The sequence below is a fragment of the Trachypithecus francoisi genome, unplaced genomic scaffold (genome assembly GCF_009764315.1).
Source record: "Trachypithecus francoisi isolate TF-2019V2 unplaced genomic scaffold, Tfra_2.0 Lachesis_group7, whole genome shotgun sequence".
Classification (NCBI taxonomy): domain Eukaryota; kingdom Metazoa; phylum Chordata; class Mammalia; order Primates; family Cercopithecidae; genus Trachypithecus; species Trachypithecus francoisi.
This window is the reverse complement of record NW_022681472.1, coordinates 85934935-85956243: the sequence shown is the minus strand read 5'-3', so window position 1 is coordinate 85956243 and position 21309 is coordinate 85934935. Positions and strand designations below refer to the sequence as shown.

Here is a 21309-nt window from a genome sequence, read left to right as displayed (position 1 = left end):
ACAGTGTAAGGTACTTAATTACTTGAAATCATTTTCATAATTTTTACTAAGTCTGAAGTAGCTTACAAAACAGTATGAGAGCTATGCAATCCTAAATTTGTAAACATACTTTTTTGTATGGGGTAAAAGGAAATGACATTTAGTTAACTCCAAAATGTTAACCATTGTCTTCTCTGGGTGGTAGGCTTAAGGGCAATTTTTATTTTGTTATATGTGCACTTTTGTTAGTTTCCAAACTCACTATAATTAGCATAAATATTTATGTAATGCATAACACTCAAATATTAATTTTTGTGATATATCAGATAAGATGATCTCTAAAGACTGTTATAGCCCTGAAAATTACATTATGCTACATGGGTTTTCACTTAAGAATGTTCCTTTCTATTAGCATAAAGAGATGGTAGTATTAACTCGGTGATTTTATTAATACAAATAAATTAGTTCAACATGTTCTTGGTTTTAAGTCCCTGACAACCAATATCAAGGAAAGCATTACAATACAGTACAGATTTCAGTCATTTGGCTCTCTTTGGAAGTTCTTTAAGGAATCATTGAAACTACAAAAAAAAAAAAAACTTTCTAATTTCAAACCACAGTTCTTTTGGGATGCTCCTCAGCCTGACTGACTTACTATCATATTCTGCAGTCTCTGCTCAGGCTATTTTTTCACCATCTGAAATTCAGTGAATGACTCAAAGATTGTTCATAATTTTCTTTTACTTTTTCTTCTGAGTTTAGTCATCTTTCCATTTTTGTTCAATCACTGCTTTCAAAATAATTCAAGAGGTATTTATGTTTTCTCTTGAAAATGTGTTTCAAATGATAAATTTCTGGGCTTAAAAAACGTCTTCTGTATGGCAAAGCGAAGGATATCCAAAGTGCCAGGCAGAGCAGGGGTTTGGGAAGAAGTCACAGGAGGAGCTGAACGTAGGACGTGCTCATTCAAACTAAGAAATGTAAGCGAGTGACTTTTTAAAGCTCCACCACTGTGAGCAAGATGATGTGCCAGGTGCTTCACAGGGTGGCAAGGGGAGAAATGTGGGCCAGACACTGTGCCAAGCACGTTACCATGATTAACTCATTTAACCCTCACAATTATAGAGGTGAACGCTGTTAGATACATTCAACTGAGGCTCAGAGATGTCAAATGACTTTTCCAAGGTCAAACAACTGGTCAATAGAAAAGCTGATATTGGAACCTGGATCTTCATGAGTCCAAACCTCATGTCTTCCCTCTTTTTTCAGGAGTCCACAAACTTCAGAGGCTAGAGAATTAAGTGACATGAAAGCATAAAAACGATGGTACTGGATTGTGTCTATGTCCTCAAAATAAGCTTGATGGTGACTGTGGATGGCTGGAAGGATGGAACAAAGGATGGATGGATGGATGGATGGATGGATGGATGGATGGATGGATGGATGGATTCATGAATAGATGGATGATTCCTCAGCCCTAAAATGCAGGGTGACAATGTGTGGCTCACAGTCCAGCCCTCTTCACTTTAGCACTCACAGTGGACAGCTCTGTTAGCACTCTCTCTTCCTGAGTCTACATGTGGCTTCAAACATGATATATGACATTTATTTTTTATCCCCATACTAGAGACCTATAAACCAGCAAGCTAAGCAAGATAGATGTCCTGTACCTAGAGAATCCATCCTACCTTTTCCTTGTGAAGTCTTGTCTTTTAGGATTCAGCTCTTCAGCCTTCCCTGAACACCCAGCCTGCATTGCTTTTTTTCCCATGTATTCCTGTTGCAACAAGGATGTACCCTTTCCATGGAGTGTATCATATTATAAAATTATCTGTGTATTTGATTATTTCTCTTAATATTTCGAGGACAGAGACAATGTGCCTTCTTCATCTCTACATCCCAGAATATTATGCCTAGCACACAGTAGATGCTCAATAATTGTGTGCTTCTCTGGGGTTATAGAAGCATAATAATTAGTATCATCTATTGTTAACATCTTTTCTCCAAGGTATTCACAGATTTGACTCTTGTCCCAGCCCACAGAGTTATTTGGTTCTCTTAACCCTCATATGCATAATACCTCCCTAAGAATGTACATTTTCACACCTAAGTCCCTGTCCAATCCTGATGAGTTGAACTGTGCCTGGCCCAGTATAAGCTGGGAAGGTTTTTCAGCATAAAGCTAGATGAAAAACTGGTGTTGGTAGCTGGTGCTAAGCCCCCATTTCCCTGAGCCCTGGGCTGTTTCTGCTGGTCTCCAGCAAGAACAGAAAAGGGAAAACTTGAGATTGCCCTGGTATAACACCTTGCTGCGTACTCTACTTCTCCCTCTAGACACTGCGTCTCATCTGTGATGGTCCCATTGTTTCCTTAAGCTACACCAGAGTTACTTCTGAGTGAGTTCCAAGTACATCTGTGCTTGTGGTTGGGAAGAGATTAAATAAGGGAGTAGCATGATCTGGTTTTAGTAGTAAAAAGTATTCTGGCAACCATGTACAAAATAAACTGTAGACAGTGATGTTGGGAGGCTGTTGGAGATCATAGTGGCCATGTTCAGGTGGTGGAGGGGGACATGGGAAGAAGCAGATGGGCTGGGGATGTATTTTAGTGGTAGAGGGTGCAGGATTTAACTACGGGTTAGATGGGGCTGAGGTGATGAGGACTGAATCCTAGTTTTGTTTTAGCTTTTGGCTCAAGAACCTCGGTGAATAGATGAAGGTGCATTACCTGAGATGGAAAAACCTGGGGGAAATAGGACACCAGGTGATGTAGGGCAAGTCCCGACATCCATGGAGATGGTTGTACTTGGGCATTTTCATTTGAGGTTTTCTTCATTAGCAATCAAAGCCATCAAAGGGACAGTTTATTTCCAATTCCAATGTTGCTTCCACTAACCCTTTGCCTCCTGGCCTCCAGCTTGTCCTAAGGAAGGCCTCACACTGAACCAAAATTAAAGAAAGCATTCTGAATCAAACAGCTGCTTCTCTGGCTACCTTCTGAATTCACTTGAAGTCTGAAAGTCACGTCAGTGTTTAAGTATACCCTTACCACTGACCATCATCAGCTGCCTTTCCGTGTGGTCTCCTAGAGAGCCCGGGAGAGCCCAGGACAGAAGCACTCCAACCTGTGCCCCCACAAAAACTGCACATTGAGACTTGGGGTTTACTCAAGGAAGAGAGGGCACAAAAGAAACAAAGGCTTTATCAAAAGATATAATAATTAAAAGGGGGTAACAATAGTCCCCAACTTATAGAACTGATATAAGGATTAAGAAAACTGATATGGGAATTAAAATAGTGCTCAATTCATAGAATTAATATAAGGATTTAAGCATGAAAGCACTCAGGATTGAGATTGCCACAGAGCAAGCATTACACCCTGGTCTGTTAAACAGAATGTTTAAAAACGTGGCGAGGAAAGTTGCTTGTCTTCACATGGATTTTGTGATAGGAAAGTATAAAGGCTATTTAAAATCTATAAAATGTGTTTTGTGCATAGAAGACATTATTATTAATGTGAGTGTACCATCTAGACGCTAGACTCTAGAATGTCTTTCACCATATGTGTTCTGGGTCACCTCATACCCTTGGGGATCAGCTGGTTTCTGAATTAGCCAATGTGCAAATCCTTAGAGCAGCCACTATCACATAATAGGTGCTGAAAAGATGTGTGTTTTTCTTTTTTTACCACTCATTTCTGAACCTCAGTTTTCTCATGGGTCTCCTTGAAGTCCCCCCATGGTTATCAGTGCCTTTTTTTCTTCCAACAGAGATTTCCTGGGGACCAAGGAGGCGTCGCTGCTGCTGATGGCCATGTTCCTCCTGGCTGTGTTCTACCATGGACAGCAGGTAATCTAACATTTTGCTCTGACTGCTCTGTTACCGGACATTTCTTGTTGCCATAAAACTGGTCTCTGCTGCTCTTTGCAGCAAATAACTTTTAGCTGCCTGTGGCAAGTTGTGATTCTTAATGAATCAATTCCTAATAAAGACCACCTAATGAAAAACAAAGCTGGAGAAGATCTGGCAAACAATGTGGTTTTGATGACCTCTGGATATGTCTCTTTCAAAAAATCATTGTAGTGAAAGAGCTTTCCATTTCTGCCTAAGACAAACTGGGATCTCTCCCAATTCTGTTGCCTGGATGAAATTATTACTACAAAAGTTGTGTACTATATTAGGTAAACATTTAGGTTCAGCTGAGCCTGGATTCTAATCACAGTTCTTACTCTCAGCAGTGTGTGATCTTGGGCAAGTTACTTATCTCCATGAGCCTCAGTTTCCTCAACTCTAAAATAAATTAGTAATACCTAAATAGGGTTGTCTTCAGGAAGCATTTGAGATTATTGTGTGTAGAATTTTGTGCACTAACTTGCATTGCTTCTAGAAAAGACTTCATTACAGATCTGTCCTAATTATATAAAATGCTTGCCATATGGGTTCCACCTTCCATGAGCCCTTACTCTTTACCAGAATCGGAAGTGGGCACTGTGGGCAGAACTGTACAAAACCCCAGCTCCAGTCCAGTCTCCTGGAGTAGAGCTGACCCCAAATAATGCAAACATGTTGTGTGTGAAACAGACTTGGCTAGGGACTTCGAGAAAGAAAATGATTCTTCATGGGAGCATCTAGGCAGGACTCTCAAAGGCCAGTAGAACTTCTTCAGGTAGACTTCAACCCACGAATGTTCATCACCTGGGGAGATTTTCACCACCTGGTAGAAATCAGGCCCTGCCTCCCTCACCACTCTTGTCTGGATCTTGGTCCACCTTTCCGTGGTCTGTGTGTACTTCAAAAACCATAACCAGAAAAGAAGGAAAGCACAGCAAGGAGACTGTCAGCCAGGGCAGAAATAGAAACACATTGCTGGGAAATCACCATGGAAACAGGTAACGAACCCTGAGAAAACAAGAATGAAACAGCCCAAAACCCCAAGAACACAGAGATACGTATTTAAAGTTATTTGTAATACTGGGGATTGTACAGTATAGGCAAGAAAAAATAGATAATATTAAAACTTGGCAAGTGAAGGAAATGAATAAATAATTAATATTTATTGAGCTCCTATAATGTGCCTAGCACTTCCTCTCTATTCTCATTTAATCCTATCAACGAGCTGGAATGGAAGTTATTATTACTCCTATTTTATGGATGATGAAAGTAAGGCTATTCAGCTAGTAAGTAGGAAGACTAGAATCCAAATCCTGATCTGTCTTCAAAGCCTACCCTTTCTACTTCACTGGGCTGATCAGAGCAGAACAAAAACGCTGTGTGCATACGAACACAGTGACCCAGGGCACTGCATCCTGCAATATGCTTTGACTTGTTTTTCCATTTTGCCTGAATTTATGATGAAACACTAGGCCAAGTGTCAAAGGCTAGTTTAGGTCTTTCCAGCCATCTATGAGGTCTGGGGTTCTTGTCTTCTGCTACCTGACAGCTTTCATTTCTAGGGGAGAATGCCTTAGTCTGAAATACAAATGACAATCCATTTGAGAACTATGAGGACAGATTCAGACAAGGCCATCATCCTACAGACAAACATATGCTCATTCAATCACACAGGTTTTAAATAGACAAGTGAGAAATCCCCGGAAATAGCTGAGAGAACAAGTTCTGGGTGAGGGTCATCATTCCATAAAAAGAAGACTGGTTCTGTCTCTTCTGTCACCTTAGGGAATTACTTTGTGCCCCGTCAGTGCCTTCCTCAAATGCTACCCTAATAACATTCAGATTTGATTTATCCTATGCTCCATTTAGCCTGGAAAAGCAGATAACCTAATTGTATTAACATTATAGGTAAAGTACGAGTATGTAAGTATTTAGTGACAGTCTGAGTGACTGGGTTTAAGTGACATCTGATATTTTTCCCTTTTATTTTTAACTTTCAAAGGGTTTATGAAATTATATAATCACATCTCATAACTATAGCAGTTAGAAGTACAGGGTTTGGAATTGGGCAGATAATATTCAGACCCCAACTCTGCCACTTAGTAGCTCTGTGACTTTCAACAATTTACTTAACTTTCTGATTTTCAGTTTCCTCACCTGTAAAATGGGTATGATAATAACAAGTTCTACTTCATCAGGTTGTTAGGGTGTTATAAGAGAATATAATTGTAATATACTTATTCCAGTGGCTCCCACATATAATAAATTTTCAAAATTGATATCTATTAATATTTTACTTTAAAAATAAGCCGATGACACAAACAAGGCAGGTATTGTTAGCCATCTGGTCCTAAGACAGGAGCAGAGATTGAAGTCCCCTGAGATCACAAAGCCTGTAAAAAACGCCAGACTGGAACAGGAATCCAAATGCTCAAACTCCTAGTTCCATTCTGTTTCCTCCACGTGCTACTGCCTCCTTGTGATAGGGGCGGCTTTCTGCAGGGTTGTCTCACTTCAAGTGTCTCTATCTGTAGTATCATTTGGGGTCCTGTTAATCTCTGATCAAGCCTACCCACTCCTGGGCTTGCTCCCTGCTTCCACCGGTTTCTCCTTGTGACTCAGGGGCCCTCTATTTTTAATAGGGGCTGAATAATGCCCATTGATGCCTGGTACGCAGAAGCGTCTGGTGGAGGCATGTGTAATTAAACATCTCCAGAGGAACGGAGGTGGCTATGTAACTGAATAATTGGAAATTTTCATCTTGCACATATGTGGAAATGATATGCCAAACACGTCCTCCTCTGAGGCAAGTGAACATTCTCTACATTGAACAGAGAGAGCAAACAATCGGGTGCCTCCCACCAGGTGCCTAAATCACTGGCAGCCCTGGAGGTTTGAGCTTTGCCTGGGCATCTTCGTTTTTAGCAGAGGAAGCCATGCCTCCACAAGGAGAAAGAGATTAATGAGGTCCTATCTCTAGTAACTTCTGGGTATGATAAAGGCAGGCACCGGAGATTGTGGGGCTCAGAAGGAAAGACTCAAGCCTTGGAACCAAATATTCTTGCTTGAGTCTTAGCAATTCCACTTCAAGAATGGGTGACCTTGAGAGACTCAACCTTCCAGAGCTGTCATTTCTTTCTTACAGTTTATTGATTGCATTCTCTAAGGCATTTAAGAGACTCCCCTGTCCTGTTTTGTTTTGTTTTGTTCGTACTGTATTTATGTCGAGAAGCTTGGTGGGATTCAGGTTCAATGATTTCTGCAAAATATTTAATTGGTTAGTTTTATAGACTACAATTAGGGGGTACATAATGTATCCTTATCTTTTTGTGATGTTAGCAGCTGCTTATGCTAATCGCCTATATTCACTTATTTTATACAGTGATATGCTAATCCTATCAGTCCTCCATAATTTATTAGCTGGCATACATTATTAAAGAGAACCATCTCCTCACTATTTGTTACCTGGAAGTACAATTCATAAAGCAAAGATAAATGCTGAAATTTTTCCCTACAAGTTTGTTTTCTACAAGTTTCCCCATAAGTTTTTTCCCTAGCATCATTCAGAGGTGACCAATGAGGTTCTGGTTTTTAAGCATAATTTTGAATCTATGCATTTTACCATATTCTCTGTGTTTTGAGTCACTGCAATTATTAGTCTTATTAAGCTAAATGTGTCACATCTTTGACTAGTGGGAGCTCATTCAAGTTGGCTTTTGCATCATTTTGACATAATCCTGGTAGTCTCTGATAGAATCCTGGTTTCTCATATTAAAAAATCTTCCAATAAAGTCATTTACTTAAAGCAAGACATAATTAAAGGTACCTAAAATTTGGGCACCTCTGAAAAGAATGGGAATTTTTTTGTAGGAACTGATGTTTAGAAACCATAATCTGGACACTGGGAGTTATTGCTACTAAGTTTCGTTGTTTCTAGAACTTGATTTCAGTGGGCAGAGCTAGAAAATCTATACATCGTGAGTTCACAGTGTGATACTTCGATGTCATAATGGGGACCACAAGCTTTTGACTTAACTTCATCAATCTTATATCTGCAGCTCCCTTTTCTCTTCCCCAAAATTCTAGTTTTAATGACACTTACACAGTTACTCATTTACTTTACCTTGTGATTCACTATAATAGTCTAAGTGTAATAATACAATTGTTACCACCTATAATATGGTTATTGTAAACAGTTTTGACATTCGTGTTGAGCTCTTTTTATCCTCAGGGTATTTCCCTCTGGGAGCATGTCATCAAATTATTGTGAAAAACGACATCTGATATAGTTCCTCTCTGTGTAGGCTCATTTGTTTGTCTGCTTGGTTGGTTGTTTTTACAGAGTTTTTGGAGAATAGATTTAGTTTGATAATTAAGTAAAATATTGGAATGATTCTATAGTTATTTACTTAAAACGAGACATAAAGAAGTTTAAATTCTATCCCTATTTTCCCACACCATTTCCTTCCTTTGTCATTTCATAGATTAAAATATAAACCATTTTATAAAATGTAAAATGGTTTCTATTTTAATATTTTAATAAATTAATTAAGAAATATGTGTGTGTGCATGTATGTGGATAGAAAGATCAATCTTCCTTAGATAAATGGTGGCATACTATATACACTTTTCTCCTGCACCAGTTCCTCAAAGTATGGAGGGATAGACTTCATTTCTTTTTAATAGCTGCATCATGTTCAATGATATTTCTGTCCTAAAGTTTATTCAGCCAACAAAACGAACATTTGGTTTGTTTTCAGCCTTTGTTATTAAAAATTCTGCTGAATGGATAACCTTGGGCATATGGTCTTTCAGACGTTTGCCATCCACTGAGACTTTAACATTTTTGAAAAAGAAAATAAGCTATCTGAACTGTCGAAGCCCTTGCATTCGGGGCAGCTAACCATGTGTGTGCCAGGGCAGCATGCTGTTCACGTCAACAGTTAAAGACTGAGATAATGACATACCCAGAACTGCAGTAAAAATGGGCTGTGAGATCCTTTGGAAAGGACACTGTGCACCTTCTTATGAGAGGGGAGGCTAGGACAAGAGGGAACCAATGTGTATTGAGTGCCTACTAGGTGCCATGTGTTTATCTATAACTTCCTATAATGCCTATTCCACCCCTGCATGGTCACTGATGTTCACATCAATTTCAGAGAGGAGGAAACTGAGATGAAGTAACTAGTCCAGGGTTAAAGTGTGTAACTGTGGAACTAGAACTCTAAGTTATATCTGTCTAGTAACTAAATGTGTAATCCTTTCACTTATGTGTTCATTCATTTATTCTATATTACCTAGTGGTTAACAACTCAGATTCTATATTCTGATTTTTGAATCAAGTTCAATATGATAAGCACCGTGTATGTGTTAGCTAGCTTTATTATGATTTATTTATTGGGTCAACAAATATTAAGTGCCTGCCCTGTGCCAGAGATGTTACAACATGGTAAGTGTATTCGTATCTCCAGCTGTTGTACATAACAATATACCATAGACTGAGCGTATTAAACAACAGAAATTTATCTTATGGTTCTGGAGGCTGAGAAGTCCAAGGTCAAGGTCTGGAAAGGTTTGTTTTCTGATGAGGGCTCTTTTCTGGCTTGCAGATGGCTGGCTACCTGCTTGCTGTATCCCCACCTGGCCTTTTCTTAGTGTGTGCATGTGGATAGAGAAAGAGCGAGTATTCGCATGTCTCTTCCTATAAGGGCAGTAATCTCATCCTGATGGACACACCATCATGACCTAATCAACCCTAATTACATCCCAAAGGTTTCATCTCTAAATGCCATCACATTGGGGGTTAGGGCTCCAATATATGAATTTGAGAGGGACACAGACATTCAGTCTGTAACAGTAAGGATGTAAAGTCGAACAGATAGAAGCACCTCTGACCATATGATATGATTTGGCTGTGTTCCAACCCAAATCTCACCCTGAATTGTAATAATCCCCACATGTCAAGGATGGGGCCAGGTGGAGATAATGGAACCACTGGGGCATTTTCCCCCATACTGTTCTCCTGGTAGTGAATATGTTTCGTGAGATCTGATGGTTTTATAAATGGGAGTTCCCCTGCACAAGTTCTCTCTTGCCTCCTGCCATGTAAGAGGTTCCTTTGCCCTTCCTTCATCTTCCACCATGATTGTGAGGCCTCCTCAGCCATGTGGAACTGTAAGTCCATTAAACTTCTTTCCTTTATAAATTACTCAGTCTCAGGTATGTTTTTATTAGCAGCACAAGAATGGACTAATACACCAAACAACACCAACAGTCTAGTAGAGGACGCCAACATTATCAGGTAATCACACAAAGAAGTATGAAATCACAGGGGCAATAATGCTGTGAAAGGCAGGCACACATCCCTGTGAAACCTAATCATTCTCTGATCACTTGGTTTCCAACAAGATGCCTCCCAAAATATTCAGATCAGGCTCTGTTTCATTTGTGAAGAGTTCCGGAGAAGGCCTTCCTGCCTCCCAGTTGTGTGTACCTGAAGCCTACACCTCAGAAGTTTACCTGGTTCTTCTCTTTCTCTCACATGTACTGCAGCTGGAGTACACAGCCCGCCTGGATTTCCTTTGGCGAGTGCAGGCCAAAGAAGAGATCAATGAAATGAAGGAGCTGAGGGAACACAATGAGAACATGCTCCGGAATATCTTACCCAGCCACGTGGCCCGCCATTTCCTAGAGAAGGACCGAGACAATGAGGTGAGCCAGGGGCTGGTCTAGCCAGTGAGAAAGGGTGGTGGTGGGTGATGTGCAGTTGTTCACATTGATCCCAAGCTCTGGGAGAATTTCACTGTCATCATGTAAGTGCATGAGAATGGAGAAACTGCCTAGCACTATGAAATTTACACATTGCCTCCCAACCTCAGGCACCTCATCTACAAGATGGATATAATAAGGTCTCCATTGAAAGACTAAATTGGAATTTTAAAGTTTTATGTGCATATGCATGTATGTGTGTGTGTGTATGTGTGTATATATATCTATGTGTGTGTAGGTGTATGTATGTATGTATATATACACAACTTCACTTCTGGGTATATACCCAAAATAATTGAAAGAAGGGTCTCAAAGTGATACTTGTATATCTAGAAGCATTATTTACAATAGCCAAAAAGTTGAAGCAGCCCCAAGGGTCCATTGACGGACAAATAGATAAACAAAATGTGATACATACATAAAGTGGAATATTATTCAGGCTTTAAAGAGAAGGGAATTCTGATGCATGCTACAGCAATAGATGAATTTTGAATACATTGTGCTAAGTAAAGTGGGCCAGTCACAAAAAATAAGTACTATATTATACCACTTACATAAGGTACCTAGAGTGGTCAAATTCATAGAGATGAAAAAGAGAATGGTGGTTGCCAAGGGCTGGAGGGAGGGAAGAATGGGAGTTATTGTTTCATGGGTGCAGAATTTCAGTTTTGCAAGATCACAAGAGTTCCAGAGACAGACGGTTGCACAACAATGTGACGATACTTAATGCCACTAAACTGTACACTTAAAAATGGTCAAGATGGCCGGGTGCAGTGGCTCACACCTATAATCCCAGCACTTTGAGAGGCTGAGGCGAGTGGACCACAAGATCAGGAGTTGAAGATCAGTCTGGCCAAGATGGAGAAACTCTGTCTCTACTAAAAAATACAAAAATTAGCTGAGCGTCAGGGCAGGTACCTGTAATCCCAGCTACTTGGGAGGCTGAGGCAGGAGAATCGCTTGAACCTGGGGGGCAGAGGTTGCAATGAGTCGAGATCATGCCACTGCACTCCAGCCTGGGTGACAGAGTGAGACTCCATCTCAAAAAAAAAAAAAAAAAAAAGGTCAAGATGGTAAACTGTATGTTATATGCATTTTACCACAATTAAAAATAATAATAAAATATATGTATGTATATGTACGTGTGTATGCATATATGTGTGATATATATGTGTATATTTATATATATCTGTATACATATATGCACATATACATACATATGTGTGTATATATCTTCTTAGCCCATTGCCTAGCATGTAGCAAATGCTCAGAAATACTCTTTTTACTTAAAACTGTTTTTTCTTACTACATTATGAAGGCAGTCTAGAAGTCTGAAATCAAGGTGCTCTCCAGAGGGTATGGGGGAGAATCCCTCCTTGCCTTTTTCAGCTTCTGTTAGGCCCAGGAGTTGCTTGGTTGTGGCCACTTGGCTCTAATTTCTCTCTCCGTCTTCACACAGCCCTTCTTAAAAGGACAAGTATACTCTCCTTTTAAGAACACCAGTCACAGATTTAGGGTTCACCCTAATTCAGTATGACCTCATCTTAATTACACCTGCAAAGACCCTATTTCCAAAGAGTACCATGTTGACATGACTGTTGGGGGGAGCATGAGTGTTGGTGGCAGGAGGCACTAGGAACTATTCAGACCACTAGAAGGAGGAAGGGTCATATGGTGAGTGCTGTGAAGGGAAACCCTAGGCAGAGCCTAATGGTCAAGCTCCATGGGCAATGGTTACTTCCACACAGAATGGGAGCCTCTGGAAGTTTTAAGTGTAATCTAGTCAATTGGCTGCTGATAGAGAGTGGGTAGGAGGATCATGAGACAAAAAGCCAGGCAGGAGACCCTGAAAGAGCCCAGGCAAGACCCTGGCAATGAGACCTAGGATGGTGGCAGTGGAGATGGAGAGAAGGAGATGAATTACAGACACCTCTAGGATATAGAATCAATAGTTCTTGATAATGGAGCAGATGCGGGAGATGAGAAATGACAAAATCAAATGATTTGGTTCCCCCACCAACCTTCAAGGGAAAGTAACTCAAGAGGGAACCGAAGGTGTCTTTGAAAGCTCTAAGTGGCATTATCATGTGAATGAGCTTGTCCTTACTCTGTGAGACTCCCAAGGGAAGGTTTAGAACCATGGACCAGCCCACAGGGGACACCTTTGGGTTTCGTGTTAGGAGGAGCCTTACAAGGACAGAGCCATCAGGCCATCTCATCCTCCTAACACAGTGAGATCCACAAGGCAGGGACCACATCACCCTTGATCACCACTGTGCCTGGCTGTGGCCCCTGCTCATGAAATGCCTGTGGATGAACTGGAGTAGTGGGCTCCCTTGCTGAGGCATTCAACTTAGGAAACTTAACCCCTTGCTGAGGATTCTACAAAGGCAGTATGGGTTGTCTGAGAGGCAGGGATAATACAGCTCTTCCAGGACTGGATTTTCAGACTGAGCTAAACAGGAAATGAAAAACCCTTAGGACAAAAATTACAAACTCTAAGACCCTGAAACAAATCTGACCAATGAGCCAGTTGGCTTGGACAGTGGTTAGTTGGTTGGTTTACTTATTTAATTTATGAATGTGATGCCTTTATGCATAAAATGGGCTCTTCAGTTTACCTGCCTGTACCCTGCCATTTATGTTACCTGTAGGGCCCCTAAAAGCATTGAGGTTTGTGATCCTTGCCTTAGGACCATAGTGGGCAGAGCTGGGAGAGAATGATGAGGTCCATTTTTCATCCAAGCCACTGAAGAAAACCCAGTGGAACAAAAGCCAAGGGAATGAGTAATCAGCCACTGGAATAATCAGATCTTGATGTACTCAGGTCTTTGAGAGTCTCTTGGGTGTGAAGACTCCACCTTCCTCAATGGATGGAGTTTCCTGGAGTTGGGCTCAGGCCTGGTTTCCTCAAGGCTCCCTAAAGTCGGTGTCTTTGTTGCAAGAGCTTCTTGATGAAGCCATGAAAGCAGAGAGAATATCAGTGCGTATCAACCATGACCACCAGATGGAGAGGATAAAACCCCACATGTAAAATCCAAATAGAAATGAGAAAAAAACAGCTTTTTAATTGAGACAGTGAAACAGTGAGGCACATCAGACCAGTGGAGAAGAGCAAGGACATACTGGTTTTCTCCTGAAAGGAAGGAAACCAACCAGAGATGCATGCTGAGACTCAAGTAATCAGCTGTCATTCAGGCCAAACCCCTGCTGAGCAAAATAAAGGACTGCTTCAGCATTCATCGCATGTATAAGATATCTTGTCAGGATTATTTGAGATTTTATAAATATTTAAACAGTTCACACTGGACTAGGATTAAACACCAATCATGGTTACATTGCCTTAGAGAATTTTCACGTTAGGATAAAATATCATTTACTGAACTCCTATTCCATGCCAGATACTGAAATAGGCAATTGATGAAAATTATCTTTCACTCTATTTACAACCTTAAGAGTTCCATCAGCCTCATATTATTGATGAGTTAACTGAGGTCCTGAGAGGTGAAGGGAATGCCTCACTTTCTTTATGGAAAGCTGCAAGGGGAATCCATTCCCTCAGATTTATTTCTTCCATGCCCCTTTCTCCCTTACAATGCCGCTACCCATACCAACTCTGGAGTATGGCAAGAGGTGTGTGTGTGTGTGTGTAGAAAAAGAGAGAAGGACAGAGTCATACTACATGTAAAAGGGTGACAGGGAAGGGGCAGCACTGTAGTGGCTGGCAAGAACTCCCAATTTCATGCTCTGTTGCCATAAGAGGCAAAGGCATTTTTAGCTTCTCCTCTTGCTACAAACCTGAACTGTGATACAAATTTCTGAACATCTGATGGGGGACATCTGTGAGTTTCATGGGGTCACGATAGCACCCAAAGCACCACCTTTTCCTGCTATGCCAGTGTATCTCCCAAGTCTATCCCTGGGGTGGCGATGCCTTCATGGCTGACCTTCAGCTGACCTAGAAGAGTTGCTTGATGCACAAAGCCTCCAACTGACTTGTTTGCATCAATGTGGGCCTCACACTTTAGAAAATGATTCCACAGACCACAATCAAAAATGAACTGAAGGTACAGCCTCCAGCTGGCAAAGCCAGATGACTTCTTAGGTGTAACTTGTGTGTATGTCCCTGGCCACAGCAGCCAGGGCTATGCTGAGAGCCTTCATTGGCATCACTGCCGCAAGCTCAGACTCTCTTTTCTCTCCCTCCTTGGATTCTAACCCCTTTTGAGGTGTTCCAAGGAAGGCCATGTGACCTAGTGGGAAAATCCCAAGCTGTTAAGCCAGAAGGACACGTATTCAAATCCCAGCTCTTCCATTTACTAGCATGTGATTTGGAGAAAGTTAGTTAAGTTCTCTGAGCCTCAGTTTCTTCAGCTGTAGTAAGATTCTAATTCTTACCCTCCTAGGACCCAGACGTTAATCAGTCAAGGAGGTGGAGGGAAAGAATTCCAGGCAGACAGGCCCAAATGGCCAAAGGCATAAAGACGAGACACTCTAGGATATTTGCTGAGAAGGACTAGGGGGACTACAAGCACCCAAATATTTTAAGAACAGGCCAGAGCAGAGGTATCCTAAGTACAAAGAGACAAGCCTTGAAGAGCATTGAAGTAGCTTGGATCTGATTCAGTGTGTAATAGGAGGTAGGAACTATCATCCCCATTTTCTAGATGAAGAAACTGAAGCTCAGGAAGGAAATAAATTTACTCATGGTCACAAAGCTAGCGAGTAGTGAGCTCAAATCCAAACCCAGGTATGTGTAACACCAAGCCAGTGCTTTCCCCTCCACCTCACTGTAAGTGCATGCAGAGAAGGGGAACTGTGACAAAGGATGACTCAAACCATCCAAACACAGGCAGTGGACAGGGTCTCACACCCAGAAGCCTCCTGTCCAAGGCGGTGTTACCCACACAAACATTCTGGCAGCTTCTGCTATTCTGCTGGGCTTTTGGCTTAGAGTAGCACTCACTTCCCCTGGTCAGGAACATTCTTGCAAATAAAACCAGCTGGAGGTCCAGGCCTGGGTATCTCATCAATGTCAAGCAGGCTAGCTCTGAGTCCCGGGAAACCCACTGGCTCATCATGGCTTTATGAGGAGTTGTTGAAAAGACACTAGCAAGGGCAGCTGTCCCAGGTGCTGGAGATTCCACACAGCATAAACCCCATCTCTGTCACTAATTAACTGTGTGACCTATGCCAGGTTACCCAACTCTTTGGAGTCCATTTCCTCATCTGATTAATAGAGGAAATACTGACCTTGCTGAATTGGGGTCAGAGCTAAATCGGATAACACATTAAGTCCCCAATGCAGCCCAGTGCAAGGCAGCTTCAGTATAGAAAGGCCATGCGTGGGTGGATTCAAAACCCCAGTGCTGGGAGTTTAGTTGTGGTTCCTCCTTTCACTACCTTTATGACCAAGGACAAATGATAATAAACCTTTCTGGACCTTGTTTACCTTGCGCCCCTTTTGTGCTACAAAGGGATCATAACCATACTCTGCAACTTCATCTGACTCATTACAACATTTACATGTGTTATCATGCCTAAAGCACTTACATGGTGCTTGACATATTTTAAATGCACACTGGTGGTTGGCTATTGTTTTTGATATATGTAAGTCATTGCTATTTTTTCTACTCCTTCCCAGTCACAGCCCCACCCCCTATCCCTTCATTCACCCATTCCTTCCTCAAGTATTTATTGATGGCCAACCATGTGCCAGGTGCTGTTCTAAACACCAGGGTTAAAACAGTGAACAAAATAACAAAGGCCTTGCTGCTGTGAAACATGTATTTTTGTGGGAAGACAGACAGTGAAGCAAGTAAATGAATATATAACATAGTGTCAGAGAGTGATTAATTTGATGAGGATAGAAATAGCTGAATGATGGAATAGAGTGTTGAAAGGGTATTTACACTGGTATCTTAGTTTGTTTGTGCTGTTATAACCAAATACTTGATACCGGGCAATTTTTAAAGAACAGAAACGTATTTCCTCCCAGGTCTGGAGCATGGAAAGTCCAAGATCAAGGTGCCAGCAGGTTTCATGTCTGGTGTGGGTCCTTTTATCTGCTTCCACGATGACACTTTAAACGCTGTGTCCCCACATGGTGGAAGAGTGGGAAAGAAGGGATCCACTCCCTCATACCCTATAACAAGGGCCTTAATGCTATTCATGAGAGCTCCACCCTCATCACTGAGTCACCTCCTAAAGGCCTCACTTCTTAATACTATCCCACTGGCAGTGAAGTTTCAACATATGCATTTGGGGAACACATTCAGAAAAGAGCAGGGGTCATGGAAGTTCTCTCTAAGGAGGTGACATTTGATCAGAGACCTGAATGACATGAAAGGATACTAATAAGGTTTGCAAGTCTCAGACATAGTTTCTCCCATGCTGAGAGGTGGCATAACTTGGTATAAGCAATGCAGGACTTGGAGTTGCCTGAGCAGGTGAAGGACCGGAATATAGTTCCCCAGGCAGACAGGACATCAGTCTTCCTACTGACATATGCGGGTGTGCAACGGAGTGCACACACATGCTCAAAATCATCTACTAAGTCCAAGCCTATACCTTCAACCAACCAGAGGAAAATAACAATAAACCAATAATAGCTTTTCTATATTCATCAATACCTCCCCAGTTTTCAAAGTGTTTTTATCTTCTTGAAGCCCAAAATAGCAAGAAACAGATGGCACACTCAAGGCGGTGGACTGGAGTGAGTTCAGTGAAGGGACTGTCTCAGAAGGTGTTTGTAGGTTGGCCGGAGCTCCTCCATGTACCCTTCAAAATCCCTCCACCTCTTCTCCCTGCGCTTCCTTGACAGGCACAGATGAGAAGGCTAATCTACATTAGTTACATCTGTGACCTGCTTGGCCCTCAGGCACCAAGGTGAGGGGTCATCCATGGCTGGCACTAGGTAAGAGACGAGGGGAAGCGAGGAATGTGAGGTCAAGATATTTATTCCCATATGATTGCCTGAGGCTGGCTATGTCACTTCACAGAAATTAATATCTCTTCCCAAGGCCACTGCTGTGCTACACCTCCAATGTCAAACCAACTCACTCCTTTTAGGCTCTTCTCATCCCTTTGAGCCTAGAAGGATGACTGCTTTCCTGCCACTAGCCTTGGGTTTCTGGGAGATTTCTTAGGGTTTCCCTACTTCCTGCCCTCATCTTTCTAATTAAGCCTTTTATCAGTCAACCCTTCCTGAATCGTCTTGATCTGAATGTGCCCCTTCTCTTCTGCTGGGTCTCTAATTGAAGCAACAGGATAAGGAGGAGATGAAAATTCCACCGTGCTCAGCAATTGTGGAAAGCTGTGGTGACTCCCAGACTGAAAGGGACTAGGAGAAAAAGCAGTTAGAACCAGTATGAGCAGCCACTGCCAGGCGTGGCGCAGAGGAGCAGGCAGACAACTGGACTGCAGCATCTCAGCACCATCAGAGGCAAAAGCAGAGCAAGAGCTGGCACTGTCATTGACGGCTGAGGGAACGGTTGCCAGAAGAGTCACCTCACTTGCCCAAAGTCATGTGCCCACAGCTGTGGGGGTCAAGCGCTCCTCTCTTCCCACGTTCCTGCCTTCACCAGCCGAGGAGGAAGTCCCTGTAACACCGTCCACCCTGTGGGGAAATGCCAGGGAGGGAGTCACTCCCTCTCTTATGGTGCTTTAACCCATCAGACTGGGGAAACCCAGGGTCACCGGACCTCGAGACAATCACGGGACCCGGGTGCTAAAGACCCACAGACCTCAGTCTGTCTTGTCTCCTCTTGGACTTTTTTGTGCCCAAGGTGAACCCACCTTCTCCTCACATATGGCAAGCCACGTAACACAGGTTTCCCTTTCTGCCCCCCAAGAAGGTAAAGACCCACCATTCTCCAGGCTCCCTGCCAGCCACTGAGTAGATAAATGTACTCAGTCTCACTCTGTCTCACGGGAAGGAGCTGAAGTTTCCCATTTGTGCCTCAGATCCAAGACACATTGATCAATCCATCCTTACCTCAGAGCCTGTGTTGAGGGGGTTGGTCTTCAGCTGACTGTCAGGCCCCTGTAGCCACTCTCTCCATCAGTTAGCATCTTATGGAAAGGAGGGGTGAGTCCCAGTCCACCCTATTCCCACTTCTCCAACCTCCAGTAGGATACCAAAGAATCAAGATCTGAACTCAGGTCATATTTGTTCAAGCTCTTTCTTACCCCTCCACGGTGAAACGACCATCCAGTCAGACAGACAAACCTAAACCAGTTTCTAATTCCCATGACACTTATTTCTGCTTGTCATTATTATTATTATTGCTGTTGTTGTTGCTATAATTATAGTTATTATTAGCAGTAGCATGGGCTGTTGTCAGACGTCTAGGTACAAATTCCAGCTGTACGTCATAACAACTATGGGGCTTGGGTAAAGTATTTAATCTCTGTATCCTTCAGTTTCCCCATAGGTGAAATAAGGGTCTTACTTGTATCTGTCTCATGCAGATGTGGTGAACATTAAATGAGATGATGTATGTGCAATCTTTTGCATTGTGCTTGGCACAAAGTAAGTGCTCAAGAAAGTAGCTAATATTATTATCACAATTTTATTATTTAAGCCATCAGAATATTTCAAATGATGGAAAGACTGAGAAATAAAACAAAGGAAAAGGGCTTGAGGCTGGGCGCAGTGGCTCATGCCTATAATCCCAGCACTTTGGGAGGCCTAGGTGGGTAGATCGCTTGAGGCCAGGAGTTCAAGATCAGCCTGGCCAAGGTGCTGAAACCCCATCTCTACTAAAAATACAAAAATCAGCCAGGTATGGTGGCAGGTGCCTGTAACCCCAGCTACTCAGGGAGCTGAGACATGAGAATCACTTGAACCCAGGAGACAGAGGTTGCAGTGAGCCAAGATCCCGCCGCTGCACTCCAGCCTGGGCAATAGAGTGAGACTCTGTCTCAAAAAACAAAAACAAAAGAGTGTGAGAGGAGTTGGCATTCATTCGAATATTCAGGGAGACAAACAATTGCTAAGACACCCCTGGCTGCCAGTCATTTTATACCACGGAGGCATTTACATCACAGAGCATAAACCAAAGTGGGAGGGGATCTGGACTGCATAATTACGCAATGAATTTTAGAGGGTAGGATCTTCTCTTTTTTCTCTATTTTTAAGCAGAAAATAAAAATATAGGCGTAATGGGCTGAATTATATCTCCCCAAAATTTCTATGTTGAAGTCCTAATCCCAAGGATCTCAAAATGTAACTGTATTTAGAGACAGCATCTTTAAAGAGGTAATTAAGTTAAACTGAGGTCCTTGGGGGACCTAACCCAATATGACTGGTGCCCTAATAGAAAGAAGAGACTAGAACCTAAGGGAAGACCATGTGAAGACACAGGGAAGACAGTGTCTACAACCGTGGGAAAAGCCCTCTGACAACACCAACCTGCCAACACCTTGAACTTAGACTTCCAGCCTCTGCAATTGTGAGGAAACTAACATCTGTTGTTTAAGCCACTGAGTCTGTGATCCTTTATTACAACAGCCCTAACAAACGAATACTATAGGTAATAAACAGAGACTTTCCCACCAAACCACAGTCATTAGGAGGATGCACATTTACTTAAACAGGATCTCTGACTCCTACTGCAGAGTCAGGTTTCTTCATGGCATCACCACATTGTTCAAAGCCAAAGTAAACAGAAATCACCTTTGAAAGCCATTTACCTTTGCTCTGCTCCTTGACTGCTATCTGCACTCCTTCCACCCACCCAGCCCTACCTAGCACATCAGCTGCCTGTGCTCTTTTGGATAAGGACTAAAGAAGGTATTAGTTTCGATTAATCCACACTTAAAGTTCAAGAACAATTGATGATGAGTCAGTGACACCATCTTCCTCTGACCTAGGGCATGCCGTGTGGAGGAGGCACACTCACATGTGTAGAGCAGGGAAAGGCCTTGGCAGTCCTCCGATCCTCTCTTCCACTACCAGCTGTGTGATCCAAAACAATGACCTAACTCCTCTGTGTCTCATTTCCTGTATCTGTAAAGTGGGAATAATTATCGTATGACTTCATATAATTATTGCAAGGATTAAATCATTGAATTCATATGAAAGCAATTTGTAAGGTTTCATGTTTCCTACGAAGGTCAGGAAGTCATTAATCAACCAACAGTTTTGAGTATTTACCTTGGACCAGACTGTCTAGGGTGTGCATTATATTGTAGGCATCTAAAAACTACGAATCACATGATACATAATCGGAGTGCAAGAAGATGAATGGCATGTGGTTTTTCCCCTCATGGAATCCACACTTAAAGGAAGAAATGGATGTTAAGGCAGTAATGCAGGTGGCAAGGGTTATACTGTAGAATTGTTGAGGTCACTGCAAAGCAGCAAGCGCAGCCTCTAAACCCCCTCTGTGACTTATGGAAGTCGTAGTCTCTAAATGGTTAGTGGAGGCAGAAAACAAGAGCTAACCTGGTAAAGGAAGCTAACTGCAGGGAAGGAAGAACATTTCTCACCCAGGGACAGACGGCAGGAATAAAAGCATTTGAGTGTGAAATGAACAGGGTTTGTGTCTTTGTTTGGGTTCTTCCAGAAGCAAACCTTGAGACAAGGATTTGAATGCAAGTAATTTACTCAGCGGTGGTCCCAGTAAACACAAGTAGATTGGAAAATGAGAAGGAAGGCAACCGATAA

The 21309-nt window shown here is 42.2% G+C and overlaps 1 protein-coding gene across 1 annotated transcript in view; it reads left to right on the top strand.

Annotated features, from left to right (window-relative positions):
• Positions 1 to 21309, top strand: part of ADCY8 (adenylate cyclase 8) — a 277968-nt gene that overhangs the window by 239166 nt on the left and 17493 nt on the right. Inside the window, 2 exon segments of the mRNA XM_033203020.1 lie at positions 3749 to 3827; positions 10422 to 10580. Coding sequence (XP_033058911.1) covers positions 3749 to 3827; positions 10422 to 10580 — 238 coding nt within the window.